The 14,780-nt window shown below is 39.3% G+C and overlaps 1 protein-coding gene across 2 annotated transcripts in view; it reads left to right on the top strand.

The window, feature by feature from the left end:
* LOC118798298 (fibroblast growth factor 14-like) overlaps window positions 1-14,780 on the top strand; it is a 104,619-nt gene that overhangs the window by 53,309 nt on the left and 36,530 nt on the right. Inside the window, exon 1 of one of the 2 annotated variants that reach the window (XM_036557717.1) lies at window positions 3,598-3,799. The exons of the other annotated variant lie outside the window; for it this stretch is intronic. Within the exon in view, the coding sequence (XP_036413610.1) occupies window positions 3,607-3,799 (193 nt within the window). The 5' untranslated portion in view covers window positions 3,598-3,606. Of the gene's footprint in view, window positions 1-3,597; window positions 3,800-14,780 lie in introns of those variants that run through there. 2 annotated transcript variants of the gene reach the window in all.

Here is a 14,780-nt window from a genome sequence, read left to right as displayed (position 1 = left end):
ACTGGCTGATCATTTTTTCTTTTTAAGCATTGTTTCTCATGTCAATCATAATGATCTGCCAAAATAGAGTTAATTTCATTTAAAATAAATTAAGATGATACTAATGCTAAAAACAAGTCAAAAATGTCCTGTTAAATCATCTTTTAATCTTCTTACAATAATATAAGAAATGTTGAGAAAGATCTATTCACTATAAGTAAATATTATTATCCACTGTATTTAAGACGATTTCATATGCAGAGATATCATGTTTTGTGGTGTATGCAGATCGATGGGGGTCATTCTGTCTTTTAGACCCCCCAGAATCACTAAATCAACCCCTGCACATGCATCCCACTTGCGTGTGCTGATTGTATATTTTGATTCTTAGGAGACAGGGCCGAACTGCAGCCCTTGAATTACTGTCTGGCTGATGGCAGAATTACAGAGAGGAGCCGCTGTTTATTGTAAACACGAGGCATTTCCATAGCCAGCCCAGACAGTAGATGGCTCTCTCGAGTTTATCTTGTTTAGTTATTTGTGTGTGCCTGAATTTCAAACAATTTGTGCCGTTTCTTAAAGTAAATCAGAAAAGAGCTGTTGAAACAGCCTGTTCCATACAAATAAACACTGAATGAAAAAGGTTGAATTGACTTGATTCAAATGTGTAATTTGGTTCCACAATTAAATTTATTACATCAGCACAGTTCTTGCTAAAAGTAAGTAAAATGAATGACAGTAATTGTGTTGACGTAACATATCCATGTGGAACCAATGTGCACATTTGAAATTTAAAGCAACCTTTTTAGGCCCAGTTCATGTCCAGCATTAAAGGTTCAAAGGGTGGGAAAGGGGCTCTCTTATTCTGTTCTGGTTTGTGGACGAAATGCAAAAAAAGACATTGCAAATGTTTACAAATGCTTGCCTTGGATTGTTGAATCTGTATCTTTGTGGTCCTGTTTACATGATGTGGATGTTTTATGACCGTTATTCTGATCTTCTGTCTAACATGGTGGATTGATGTAATAAACCTGGCCTCTGTAATGACATCTAATGACATTTTGTCATGCGACCAGGTGTCCTGTAGTTTACAGAGCACATGTACACTGGTAGAACGCCTGAAAGCAAAGCAGTACATTTCAATTCCAGTCAGTCTGGGTGTAGCACAGTTGATATTGCACTGCCCCAGTTTTGTATGATGGTCATTTGTCTTCTGGTTTCAATCAGGGGTATCTGTGAAGGCAGGAATCCAGGCACATATTCTTCTCTTTTCACATCTAGTTCAACTGTTCCGCCAGTGTTCAGGTTCAGAACCATGGACAGCTCCTTTCAGTCCACAGCGATCTTCTTCAAACCTTTTTTGGTGCTTTGGAGTTGGAAAAGCCAATATGGACACATAATATCACCTGAAAAACCAAAGTACTTAAAAAAATAAAGCTTCCAAAGCTTCCAAAAGAAGGTGCCGTGTCCAAAGCACAGACTCAATATTGTTTATTGACTAATTAAGTTGATCATGAGGTAATATCCACTGTAGTGGCCAATACTGAGATTTTTCAAATAGATTGCAAATGACTCTTAAAGAAGTTGCCAAAAAAGATTGGAGCCATGCCACCCTTGGTTCCCTAAAGAGCTTTTCAGTAGATGATTTTTGTAAATACAATGACAAACCATCAAACATTTGAAGAATCTCCACATAATGTGAAGGTTCTCTAGCAGTGAAGTGAACCATACGTCCAAGCCAAGGGCCCTTTAGGAGCCTTTGCTTTATGCATGCAGGAGATCCAAGTCCAGACCTGGAGAGTCAAGGTTAAGCATTTCAACATGTGTCATTTTAACCAGGTTCAGGACTGTGGACAGCTCCCATCATCTGCAGCAATGTACTTGATCTCAAAGTAACCTGTTGAATGACCAAATATATGTTAGTTCACTTGAAGAAGATAAACAGAGTTGAAAATGTGCAACTGGGCTATTTTGTTATCCAGGTTTGGCATGTCCAAGCCAAGAACCATATTTAAGCATACAGGAGGTCCAGATCTGGAGGGTCAAGGTCAAGTATTTCTCTGTTTAAACAGGTGTCGGTTTACCAGGGTTCAGGATCCAGACAGCTCCTATTTGCCCAGGTTCAGGACAACAGACAGCTTGTATTTGTCCAAGTTCGGAGCCACAGAGAGCTCCTGCTTGTCCAGGTTGAGGACCACGGTCAGCTCCTGTTTGTCTGCAGCAGTCTTTTTCATTTCTATGCAACCTGTTGAATAACCAAACATATTTTTTCTTCTCATTTTTTTCGCCCAGGCACATCTAAACCAAGAACCATTCAGGAACCTTTGCTTTTAAGTGTGCAGGAGATCCAAGTCCAGACCTGGAGAGTCCAGGTCGAGCATTTTTCTCTGCTTAAACATGTGCCGGTTAACCAGACCCAGGACCACAGCCCTTTTTTTCGCAGCCTGTTTTGTCTCCTATCTCTAAGCGACCTGTTGAATTTCGTGTTTTTTGAACATATTGTTTCTTCTCCAGCAAAATGCGCAAATGTGCAACTTCCCGAAGACGTTTTTAGACTCAGGCTTTCCTCTTCTTAATGCGATGCCAATATTGTATGTGCGTTTTTTCCTAAGAGACAAAACGTGGCCGCGACTGCGGAGCAAACGGAGCCTCTAATTCTCGGCGGGCGCCACGGCTGAAGTTTTTTGGAGCGTAAACGGAAAATCCCGCAGCGTCACCTGAGGCAAAGTTAGTTACAGCTATGTATTTACCCCCCGCCTCCCCCTTTCCTCCTCTCTCCCTCCCTCCCTCTCTCTCCCTCTCTCTCTCTCTCCACACACACGTATGTCAGAGTCACACGCTTGGTTCGCTTTTCTCCCTCGACTTTCCATACGAGCGCCGTTTGCGCGGTGAACTCGGTGACGCGCGCTTCTCCTCCACGGTGCCACACCCGGCGAACCGAGCGAATAAATAAGAGAGGAAAAAAACTCCTCGGCGGTGTGTGTGTGTGTGTGTGTGGGACGTCTGGGCGCACTCCGAGCTTCTTTCACTCTCCAGCGAGTGGGTGGGGGCAAAAAAGAGGAGGAGAGCAGTGAGAGAAAGTAAAAAAAAAAAGAAAAAGGAAGAAGAAATGCCTGTTTCCCCCAGTGTGAGCTGAAAGCCAGATGTGGCGGGATGTTTGGAGAGGAATCGGTTAATCCAAATGTCATTCGTCCGGAGCTGAACAACAATGTGGAGGCAGCCACACTGCTCGGTTAAGGAGTCGCCCAGAGGCTTCGAAGCGCTGCCGGAACGCCAGCGAGCCCTCGCCGAGGAATTCATGCCAGTGAGCGCCGGCTTACGGCGGTGGACGCGGCGTGGACATCATCATCACCATCAGCATCATCATCAGCAGCAGCAGCAACAGCAGCGCGCTTTCCTGCCATTCGTGCCGTCGAAACGCGGCGCTCGGACTTTGTCGGGCCGGCTGGAGAGTACGCGCGAGCTCAGCTGGTGATGAATGGGGCACTAGACGGGGACCCAGAAACGAGTACAGCCCAGCGAGAGCGAACGCGAGCCAAGAGAAGGCGATCGGTGCCGTTCGGAGGTGACCGTGGTCAGCGCGGTCAGCGTGGTCCGTCTGCGCGTTTGCTCGGTGGTCGGTGAGACATGGCAGCGGCGATAGCCAGCGGTTTGATCCGCCAGAAGAGACAAGCGCGAGAGCAACACCTGCACCGACCCACCACCCACCGACGGAGGAAGAGCCCCAACAAGAACAAGGGGCTGTGCAACGGAAACCTGGTCGACATCTTCTCCAAAGTGCGGATCTTCGGCCTCAAAAAGAGACGGCTACGGAGACAAGGTGTGGGCAGAGGAGGGCAGCGCGCGGGCTTGCGGCTGGTCTGGCGACACTTTACTGTGTTGTTTCTCTTGGTGCTGTTGCGTCTCGTGAACAAACGCTGATTATGAATAATAGCGCTGGTTAATATTTGAGTAGAGTTAATCGCACACGCTTTCTTCTGTCTGTCTGTCTGTCTGTCTTTCTGTCTGTCTTTCTGCTCTTCTGTCTCAGATTGAAGCTGTTAATTAGGCTAAGCGGGAAGGGAATATAATGTTTCAGCTTAATTACAGTTAGAGTTCTCGTCTAGGTGGAGAAGATACCTTTAGATTTGATCTGACACACGTGAGGCCGCTCTGTCACACCTTCCCCATATCAGTACTCTTTAATGTGTTGTGCCAGTGTAGAGATATGCATTCGCTTTCCACTGAATTGATGGAAATATTAACACATTTGAAATGACTGAGGAAGGCTAAGTAACAAAGCAATGCCACATTTTTTCTGTTTTTGAGAGAGAGAGAGAGAGCGAGAGATAGAGAGAGAGAGAGAGAGAGTCCATCTTAGTCATAGGTCAAATGCTTTAGTTCTGGCCTGATGTGTTTGAATGCTGTCTAGTTCATTTCCTCACAGTTTACCAAGTTCCATTATTGGGCTGTATTAGAACATCATACACCTGATATTGATATCTGCTGCAGTATCAGTTTAATGGAGAATTATATGTAGCCCTAAATCTACAGCAATGTAAACACATCACTGCACCTTGACCCACAATAATGTGACACTAAAGTTGAGGTCAATTATTATGACACTAATTTCTTAATTGCTTCTTCAAAGCTTTTGCTTTCATATTAACATACCCCAGTTCCTGTCTGGAAGAAAGGCAGCAAGATTTAGGGTCGATTTCAGAATGATGAACTTCTTGCTTGCATAAAAGCCAAATTGGAGGGTGTGGTCACGGCAGGAGACATTATGTGTCACTGCTGCTTCTAGTGGACAGGAGTGGCAATGTCTTTAATAGTCTCTAATTGGTTCCGTCACTTCTTTTTTTTCTGTCAAATCTAATCTTTTTAGAATTAGAATCAATCAGAATATCAATGGTATGTTGAAAGTTTAGCTTCACCCTTCAAAATCCCAGGCTTATTATATACTAAGGCTTATTATTCAGCAACTACAGGGACTTCAGTGCAAACTGGCTGAGCTATCCTTAGGTTATAGAAGTGGATATTAAAATTGTGGGCCTGCCGATGGAGCCTGTCCATTTAAGGGGTTAACCATGATCTCTTACTGCTTATCAGAAGCTCCATAAGTCATAAGCCTAACTGCAATCATGTCTCAAAATATGTTCGGATGATGCTTGATCTGATCTGATGATATTTCATTTTAGTGCACTTTAGTGTTGCTTAGTACACTGTCAGAAAAAAAGGCACTGTACTGGTACATTTCTGTTCACCTAAATGTTCGCTCAAAGGCATGACATGGTCCTAAAAGTCCAATTATGAACTTTAAATAAGGTTTACTCCATTCACTTTCTCAGCTTTGTACCTTTTCATAACTTAATGTTTTAAATAAATAAATAAATAGCTGGGAGCCAAGGCAGCATGTATGGAATCAGTGCGACTTGCAAAAAACCTAATTGCAATGAAATATGATACAATTACTTTTCCAAACTAAAGGAACTGAAGACGTACCCTGGAGGGTACCACCCCAGTGACATGAGAGGCACCACCTCAGTGCCAGTCTAGTTCCTTTCTTCTGAGAGTGTGCTGAAGTGGCATACGCTTTGCCGTGGCAATAATTTAGAGCCAACTGTTGGCCAAAACATTTGAAATGCTGTCATTATTATACAGCAGTAATCTCCTCCGTCTGATTTATTAGCTGACCTGCTGTTTTGCCAGTGAGATATTTATTCTTCTCAAGCTGGCCAGTTGCCATAGTTCATTTTTGATTATCTTTAGGTAGATCCTACAACCCGGGTATTGGAACATAGCGGCTTATAAAGCCACAGCAGATGGATGCTTTGGCGCTTTGTGGGTGGTTTTGGTTTTTCGTGCCTATATCAAGAAAGGCGTGTGTGTAAGTGTGTATCCGAGTGTCTGTCAGGGCGGAATATCACACTGTGAATAATAGACATGGCTAGTGTGTGTGAGTGTGTGTGTGTGTGTGTGTGTGTTTGTGTGTGTGTGTGTGTGTGTGTGTGTGTGTGTGTGTGTGTGAAGCCTGGGGGGAGAAGTAATGACAGAGACAGGCAGTCACACTATAACAGGTGACGGCCATTTTGTTCAAGTGGCCATACTAAAACCCTTTTTGTCTACGGCGGCGCTTTTAAAGGCTGCACGTTTCACTAGCAAAACACAGAAGAACCTAATGGTCTGAGACCGTGTATAAAACGGATAATGTGTGGTAATAAAGAGAGTTATGGGTTATTTAGCCTGCTCAGTGCCTGATGAAGAGGGGGTTGTCACTCTTGGTTGACTGAGTTTTGAGAATGGTTAGTATTCCTGCATGGAAAAATGCATGTGATTGTGTGTATATTTGTGTTTGTTTTTGTATATTTTGTAGAACAAAATGCATAAGAAAACACATGGAAATAGGGTCAACTTACAACGCCTGTAGCAGCAGCATCAGGTCCTGACTTTCCACAGTGCTGTTTGTAGAAGCTTCATGTTTCAGTTCTTCAATTGAAAGAGTGAAATTAAAGCATTTCTGTCTCAGCATAAGGTTAATAAGATAAGTACATATATAAATACATATATCACTGCTGTCAGAACAAAACCTCATATCTCCAGAATGGTAACTTTACAGGGGAGGAAAAAAAGATACTTTATTTTTAATGTAATGTCAACCAGATTTTGTTTCCAAGTCATTTTGGCCCATTTCTTTTGCTCCATTCATTGTGAAATTTACACACAATTTAAAGGCCAACAGGCATTTTAAAATTATGTCAAAAACATGTATTTGTGTGTGTATTTATATGATATAATTTTTAGTCCACATTATTAATTTATTACAGTTTTTAAAGAAATCTGCAGATATTTTTCCACATGTCCAAGGTTCAGTCTTAGAAGTTGGTTGCATTTTCTACTTGTCACAATCCAAGTAATCCCAAACACAATGATGTTGAGGTCTGGACCACCAGCAGATTCTTTTTTGTCAATTTCCTTTTCTCAGAAAGGGCTTCTTGACAGCTACACATCCTTTCAGACTCATAGTGTTGAACTGTCTCACAGTGGAAGGATGAACAGAAACACCTGTTGATTCTTTCAGATCTGAATCAAGAGTGGAGCTTGATTTTCTCCTCTCTTTCAAAGATGAAAGCTTTAAGTACTGTTTATCTGATGGGGGCAGTTTTGGTGGTCTACCAGGTCTTGCATGGTTGTTAGGAGTCCCATTTTCTAGGAATTTTGGAATTTTGAAAATGCCTGTTTTTTTCACTTATCTTATTTCTTCCTCCTTCCTTATACTAGTGAATTATTTCCTCAGAAATATCTCCTGAAAAAAGAATAAGTCATACTAAATGGACATTTAACAACAACACTTGACAAGTGATCTCTTGCACAGTACTGCACGTATGTATAGCCCCACGTACTGACATTGTATGTCTGTCTATGTGCGTGCGTGTGTGTGTGTGTGTGTGTGTGTGTGTGTGTGTGTGTGTGTGTGTGTGTCTATGTGCATGATGGAGGCTTCACAGGAAGTCATTCATTTTCTCCTCACTTGAGATTTATCAGGCCAATTTAATTGCAGCCATGACAACCTGTCCACAGCAAGGCAGTAGTTATACACATGGAGACACCTCATCATCGCTCACACACACACATCCCCAAACAAACAACCCCTCAAAATATTGATTTCTGCGCTCCGTCTTTCTACCTCACACATCACTGTCTCTCAGACACGCCTCTCTATTGAAAGTGCTTCAATGTTTTCATTCTGTTTTCCCTCTCTTGCATTTGCCCTTCTTTTCACTCTTCTGCAGCTAGAAAGCAAGCCGAAGGTATGAATTCAGCCGCTGTCTGTGATTGCACTGTGCGCTGTAGAGGGTTTTTGGGCACACAAATTCAAACTATTTTGACGTTTATTGCGATTGTATTTTATGTTGCGGCAACAAAGTCCATATGTGCTCAGTGTGTTCTATATGACTGAATGGAAATGTGTAGCCTGGGTTGGATTTGGTGATTCTGGGGGTCCAGGGGGCCCATAGGGGTGCACTATTTTTAAAATAGTCCGTCTTGGCAAGTGAAATCATCTCAAATCTAATCGGTATACCTAATTGTTCTCATTTTAACGTTGTTGTAGGAATACAATTGTCAACTTATTTCTAGATATTTTTTACTTAAGTAATTTTATTATGTGAAATGATCTCACTATAATGGCAGGTAATTTGGCTTATTTTAAGAAATGTGCTTAAAGCTAGCAAAATTATCTGCCAATATACTGAGATAATTTGGTGCAGAATAATTTAGAAGTAACAAGCAATGAGATTACTTTTTCCAGGGAGTAGTAAGTAACATAATGCTATTAAAGTTTGAGTAACTTGTATTACTTTTTTTTGACTAACTACCCCGACGCTGGAGTTATATTAGGAGGACTAATATTGACACTAGCATGATGTACAGCCTGTGCAGCACTCGGTTCTGACTGAAAAAAGGGAGTTAGCTTTGGGAGTGAAGCAACAAACCTTTTGCTCTCCTCACTCTTCTGGTGTGGACAGCTTTATTTGATTTTTCCTCTGAACACCCAGAAAATCACTCTAAAGGACCGCTCTCTGTGATGTAGATCAGGGGTTCCTAACCCCTTAAAATCCCAGGGTTATTACATACTATTATTCAGTAACTACAGGGACTTCAGTGCAAACTGGCTGAGCAATTCTTAGGTTGTAGAAGTGCGCAATAAAACGTTGGGCCTGCTGGTGGGCCCTGGACATTGAAAGGATTAACCTTTTTCATGGTGTGACCCTTTTTTTGGGGTTAAAAATATTTCTCGACCCCCTCTTTGCCAACACTACCCCCATAAAACACCCACCCACTCCCCCCGGCCCACAATAGTAAGTCCACATTGCGACCCCCAGGTTAAGGACCCCTGATTATTGCTTAATTGTTCATTCCAGTCTGTGCTTACGCAGCTGAACCATCACATAACAACAAGATAATAGTCCATTATAGCCATGACCAGGAGGTGAGGCTGCGCTGAAATTCCTGAAAATAATTAGCAGAATGGGTTATTTAAGATCTACACGTACAATATATCTAATGTGTATTTTCTTGGGGCTCTTGGCTCATGGGGGGCTCCAGCCAGCCTTAGTGCAAAGACCGCCCTTGAGTAGCAGAGTACAGAGATTCATCTTCACTCATTTCAGTGTTTTTCTAGCAGCGTTTGCCAAACGTTATGCCTGTGCTTGCCTGAGAAGGGCCATCTACACATAAATATCGTAATGTGTCCTTGCTGCCTGATCCGCTCTGCCTGATACCTGTCCTTCCCATCCTGTATACATTATTCAGAGAGCAAGGCTGAACACTAAGCTGCCAAAAGAAAGATTGAATGACTAACAGGTTGGATTCATGGACAAAAATCTTTTTAGAGTAGCCAGTTGCTATTAAGCTGATGCTTGAATGCACATGAAGTTGGAAATATGAATATTCATGAAAAATGATCACAGGTTCTCTGCTTGAATTTTAAGGGCTCTGTGATCAAAAATAGTTTCGATAGTGTTAAAAGGGCCCATATAGTGAAAATTAAAATTTCCTTTGTTTGAGTTTGACGCAGCATGTAAACTTTGTAAAATTTTCAAAACTGGTTCCATAAGGTCCAACTATGGAAACGAAGCTGGAAAAATAGTTTTGAATTTAAAAATAGTGTTGAATTCATTGTTTTTTGTGAAAACCAGCATATTTACATCTATTCAGCTTTTAGCCCCACACAAGCAACCTACACATCTCTGCTACAACTGAAAATAAAAACTTTGTTTCAAGCGCCTACTGTTTATGAACAATTCAGCCAAAAGTGGTGTTAGTGGAAGTGTTTACCCCATAGGTGGGGTTACTTGTAACAGATCGAGGAGCTAGTTGTAATATTTGCTAAAACGCTTGGCAAATTTATGCAAAACAGTTCATTCACCACAATTCTAGATTTTTCGAATGAAGCTTTCCAACCTATATACATATAATATATATATATATATATATATATATATATATATATAGTTATATATACTATATAACTATCATCATTAGTAAAATAAGACAATGTCAAATATGGCAAATGCAGTTTTAACCACAAAGTAGAGCAGCATGTTCTCAGTATGATAAAAGTATATTTACAAAACACACACACACACATGTATATATATGTATATGTACTGACATCTATAGTACCTCTTTTATCAAATTCAGGAGCATGATTCAGATAATGCACGGCCATATCCAAAAGTTTGGGTACCCCTGATCCCATGACATGTTTTGTTGAGAACACATAGTATAGCATATTAGCAAAACATAAAATGTGGGCTGAACAAAAGTTACAGCACATTTTACATTTGATGCTTTATCCAATCTGTAAAACAGAAAAAAATAACATAGAAAAGTATCAAAACATCATTTGACCAGGGGTCTTTAAACGTTTGCATACAACTGTATGGATAAATTCTGGCTTATACACACAAGTATTTGAAAAAACTTCATGAAAACATTAATTGTATGGTATGAAGACAGTCTTCAGTGTAAATTTTGAGGAATATCTATTCAATTGCTGTGAGAATTTGCAAATCATGCTGTCATGGGAATACAGGAAGATGACCAAAAGTAGGTTCTGCTTCAGCCTGTTTAACTACATGAAAGCTACATTTTACCCTGTGTTAGGTTGTACCCTGTGTATTCTTCCCTAAAATGTAAACAAAATTGCTTTCTAGAGCCCCTTTTGTGGCTTTAAAAGTGAAATATTTAAACTGGACACTGGCATAATACAGTAGGAAACTGCATCTTGAAAACAGTTGAAAACCTGAATATGTTTGTCTTTGCATAATCTTCATTCGCATTGTTTTGCTCAGTTTTTAAATAGTAGACTTTGCAAATAAGTGTATTTACTGATCAGAATAAGTGATTTTGCAGTCTATCAATTTATGTCCGGGTATAATTATGTTTCTATTATTTGGTCATTTTAAGGCACAGATGGCTTGAAACTGGTCTGAAGGTGGAATATGCACTATTATGTGGTTACATTTTTCATTTAAGGATCTTTTATCTTTAATATAACTGTCTGTATATTTCCTACACTCATTTTTTAAGCATGGATTCCAAAGCTAGACCAATTCGTTCTGCTATTCATTCACACAGAAAATCCCCCTCAGTTCTATTCATACGAATCCCTCTCAGCTGCATCTGCGACACTGCTTGAAATGGTCGGAGAGCCCTCTAATGTATTTTATGATATAGTAGCATCAGTCACTCCATAGACACTCCACTGGTGCAAAAACTGCATCCGGAGGTCGACATTAGCTCATTTAAATTTTGCCTTTGGATCATTAACACCGAACAAATCATTTAAATCATTGTCCTTAGCAACTGAGCCGTCACGTTCACATACTTAGCAGGATATCTGTTAAGCTGTTGGTGAACAGGTCGTTCAGCTAGGGTGCTTCTGCTTTCCTCATGCCGTGTCATGTCAGAATAAATTATGTACCAGACAAATCTGGACATCAGCTTTATCATCCTGTCTGCCTGTGGTGTCACACAACACGGCCGAGACCTAAACAATGTTAACTGGCTTCAGTTAACATATGGAAAGTTGAACATCAGTAAAAATGAATAAAATATGTTTAAAAAATTAGAGATTTTTTTCATAAAGTGATGTGTGTAATTGTACATGCTTTAGAACATTTTAAATAAAAAATAAAAATAGTAAAACGAAATATATTTATAATTGTTTTAAGTTTGTAATAATTAAGATATTTTAAATTATTGTTTCATTTAGTGCTTCCTTAAATTCTTAAAATAAAATTGTTAAAATTTCAAATGATTCTCAAACTACTTTTAGATAGATAGATAGATAGATAGATAGATAGATAACTTTGTATGTTCTATGTTCATATACACATATTTACACATATACACAATGCGAAAAACATCCATCAGAAAACCATATTAAACATTTGCAATCAATAGTTTGTGGGATGTGAACCTATAAGGGTGATTTCTTGAGGGAGACCACAAAAGAACCATCTTTGCTTTCCTAAAGAACCTCTTAATGGATTTAAATGAGATTTTTTTTAAATTAGTTTTTTTTTTCGTTTCGAATGTTTATAGAAGCTTTGTAAAGGCTTCTTTACTGGACTTCCTTTATGAACCTTTGTTTTCGAGAGAGGGAGAATCTGTACAAATGCACACCTGAAGTCTGGCTCACAGCCTAAAAAGCTGTAGAGTTCACACAGTCCTTGTGGGACCAATGACATTAAGCCTGCTCCCTCTCCACCATGCAGGGTCAGAGTCACCCCCTCGCCCTCGGCCCAGCACGTCTCAGCACCGCCTGCCCACTTGCTGCTGTGCGTGTCACAGCAGCCAGCTGTCCAGCAGCTCCTGCATGTAAACCTGGATTAACTCTGAAAGCTCTTTAGGGTGGAGCAGGGTTGTTATTGATCAGAAGCATGTTTTGGGTTCTGTCCTTGAGAAAGTCCACGAAGCATTGCTTTTTACAGTTTACATTGTGTTTGAGATTTATATGAAAGGTGGTGATCAGCTACACTACCACTCAAAATTTTGGGGTCACTGATTTCATTCATATAAAACCAATTTCTTTGAAGATATGTGTATAAAATGATTCTTTGATGAAGCTAATTTCTTATAAGTTTCAAATAGTGTGTAGGAATCTGTAAAAATGAAGGCATTTTTGATGACAAACGAAGCTGCAAGTGAGTTAATGATAATTAAGAAATGTTTACAGCATTGAGAATGAACTAAGCATCCACAATGCCTCATATTTGAAAAACGATCACTTTTGCTTTTGCTTTTGTGACAACTAATTCCAATAAACAGGAAATTTTGCTTATTACTAATAACATTTCCAATTTTTTTACCATGTCCTAACTTGATGTTATTCCCAAAATACTGTAAACAGTGAATAAAAAACTGGTTTATGTTTTGGTGTCTAGTTCACAGCATTTAAATCTACCCTGTATGAGTTATTACTGAATAACTATTATTATTAACCCCAAACTTTTGAGCAGTAGTGTAGTTTATTCTAGTTTTATTCTGTAAAACACCAAAATTAGACATTTGAGATGTGGAATAAGGTTTTATGGACTGATGAGTCTAAATTTGTAATCATGGGAAACAGAAAATGCAACCAACTTCTAAGACTGAACTTTGGAAGTGTTTGCAACGAGCATGGTAAAATTTCCCTGTAGATTTCTTAAAAAAATTAAGCATGAGTCTCCCAAAGAGACTGAAAATGTTGATAGTATATTTAGTTTTTGTGGCTTGTGTGTAATTTTCTGTTAAATATACATTTTCTGCTTTTTTGTTGACAATGAAAATTTAATAACTTGCATTTAATGGCCATTTTGACTGGAAATTAAATATATAAATGAACGGTCATCTCTAACTTTTGCACATTACTGTGCAATACTAACAAAACAAAACTAAAACTTTGCTGTAGCAGATTGTGATTTATTTTAAATGTGGAATTCTGAAGGAAAGTTATATGGTGCTCCATGTACTGCTGTGCAAAAGTCCTCAGTGGAGGATTTCTATATGCAGTATTAATGAAACAAAACTTCTAGAGACTTCTAGATTCCAAAATAATAATGTCATAGTGTGCTTTGTTGTGAATTGTAGTAGCTAATTTTGGAAAATTATATTTTGTATCATGTACTGCTGTGCAGTAATTTGATTTCTACATCCCAAGTGGAAGATTTAAAAAGTATTTTGATCCATGCTGAATATTCATGGAGGATGAATATTCATTTTAGGCTCCGATATCATAATCAGGCGCTGATTGCGATTGGAGCCGAGGCCTAGGATGAACAATACATTAAATGTCATCAGCAACACATTGTCAGTTGGAGTCGGCAGGGAGGAAGGCTTTTCCGAGCTGGAGGGAGGGGGAGAGGGCTTTGAGGTGTGAACGTCTCATTTGTACGTCGCTTCGCTTCTGTTTTTGCGAGCTGCAGCGCGGCTGCCTTTGATTGCTCAAGGCACTTCGGTCTCTCCTCATCCCTGTCTTTGTCTATCGGTCTCTGCTCTTCATCCCACCCTTTCCTTCATCTCAGTCATTCAACGGCGACGCTACAGAACACGGCAAAAACGGTCAAATCACAAAGGTTCAGCTCAGTCTAAAAATGGAAAAAGGCTTGATGAACATTGCTTTTTTTTCATCTGTTACTTTACTGCATCTTAATCCATTAAATTGGACTTGAACAATACAAGTTAAATTGCTTGTTACCACCAATTTTAGGTTGAATAATAAGGTTTATAGTGAAATTTCTCAGCTAAATTGTACTTCGTTTTCATAATGTAATGTAAAGCAAATGCTAGCACTTCTACAAATAAAGTGAACCTCTAGAAAAAAAATGTGTTTTTGAAATTTGAATTTAAACTGAATCAGCTACTTAAGTTACAAAATATAGCAAGAATTTGAAAGACGTGCTTTTGAAATTTGATTTGAAATTGTGTTAGCTGCTTTGGTTACATCATAATGGAAGTATTTGAAAGATGCATTTTTGAAATTTGAAGTTAAATTGAATTTGCTACTTCAGTTACATCATAAAGAGAGTATTTGAAAGATGCATTTTTGAAATTTAAATTTAATTTGAACTAACTACTTTACATCATCAAGGGAGTATTTGAAAGATGCATTTTTGAAATTTGAATATAAATTGAATTAGCAACTATAGCTACATCATAAAAGGAGTATCTGAAAGATGTGCTTTAGAAATTTACATTCAAATTCAGTTAGTTGCTTTAGTTACATCATAAAGGGAGTATTTGAAATTTGAATTTGAACTGAATTAGCAACT

The sequence above is a fragment of the Colossoma macropomum genome, unplaced genomic scaffold (assembly GCF_904425465.1).
Source record: "Colossoma macropomum unplaced genomic scaffold, Colossoma_macropomum, whole genome shotgun sequence".
Classification (NCBI taxonomy): Eukaryota; Metazoa; Chordata; class Actinopteri; order Characiformes; family Serrasalmidae; genus Colossoma; species Colossoma macropomum.
Note: the sequence above shows the minus strand (reverse complement) of the source record. Positions and strands in the feature narration are given on the sequence as shown.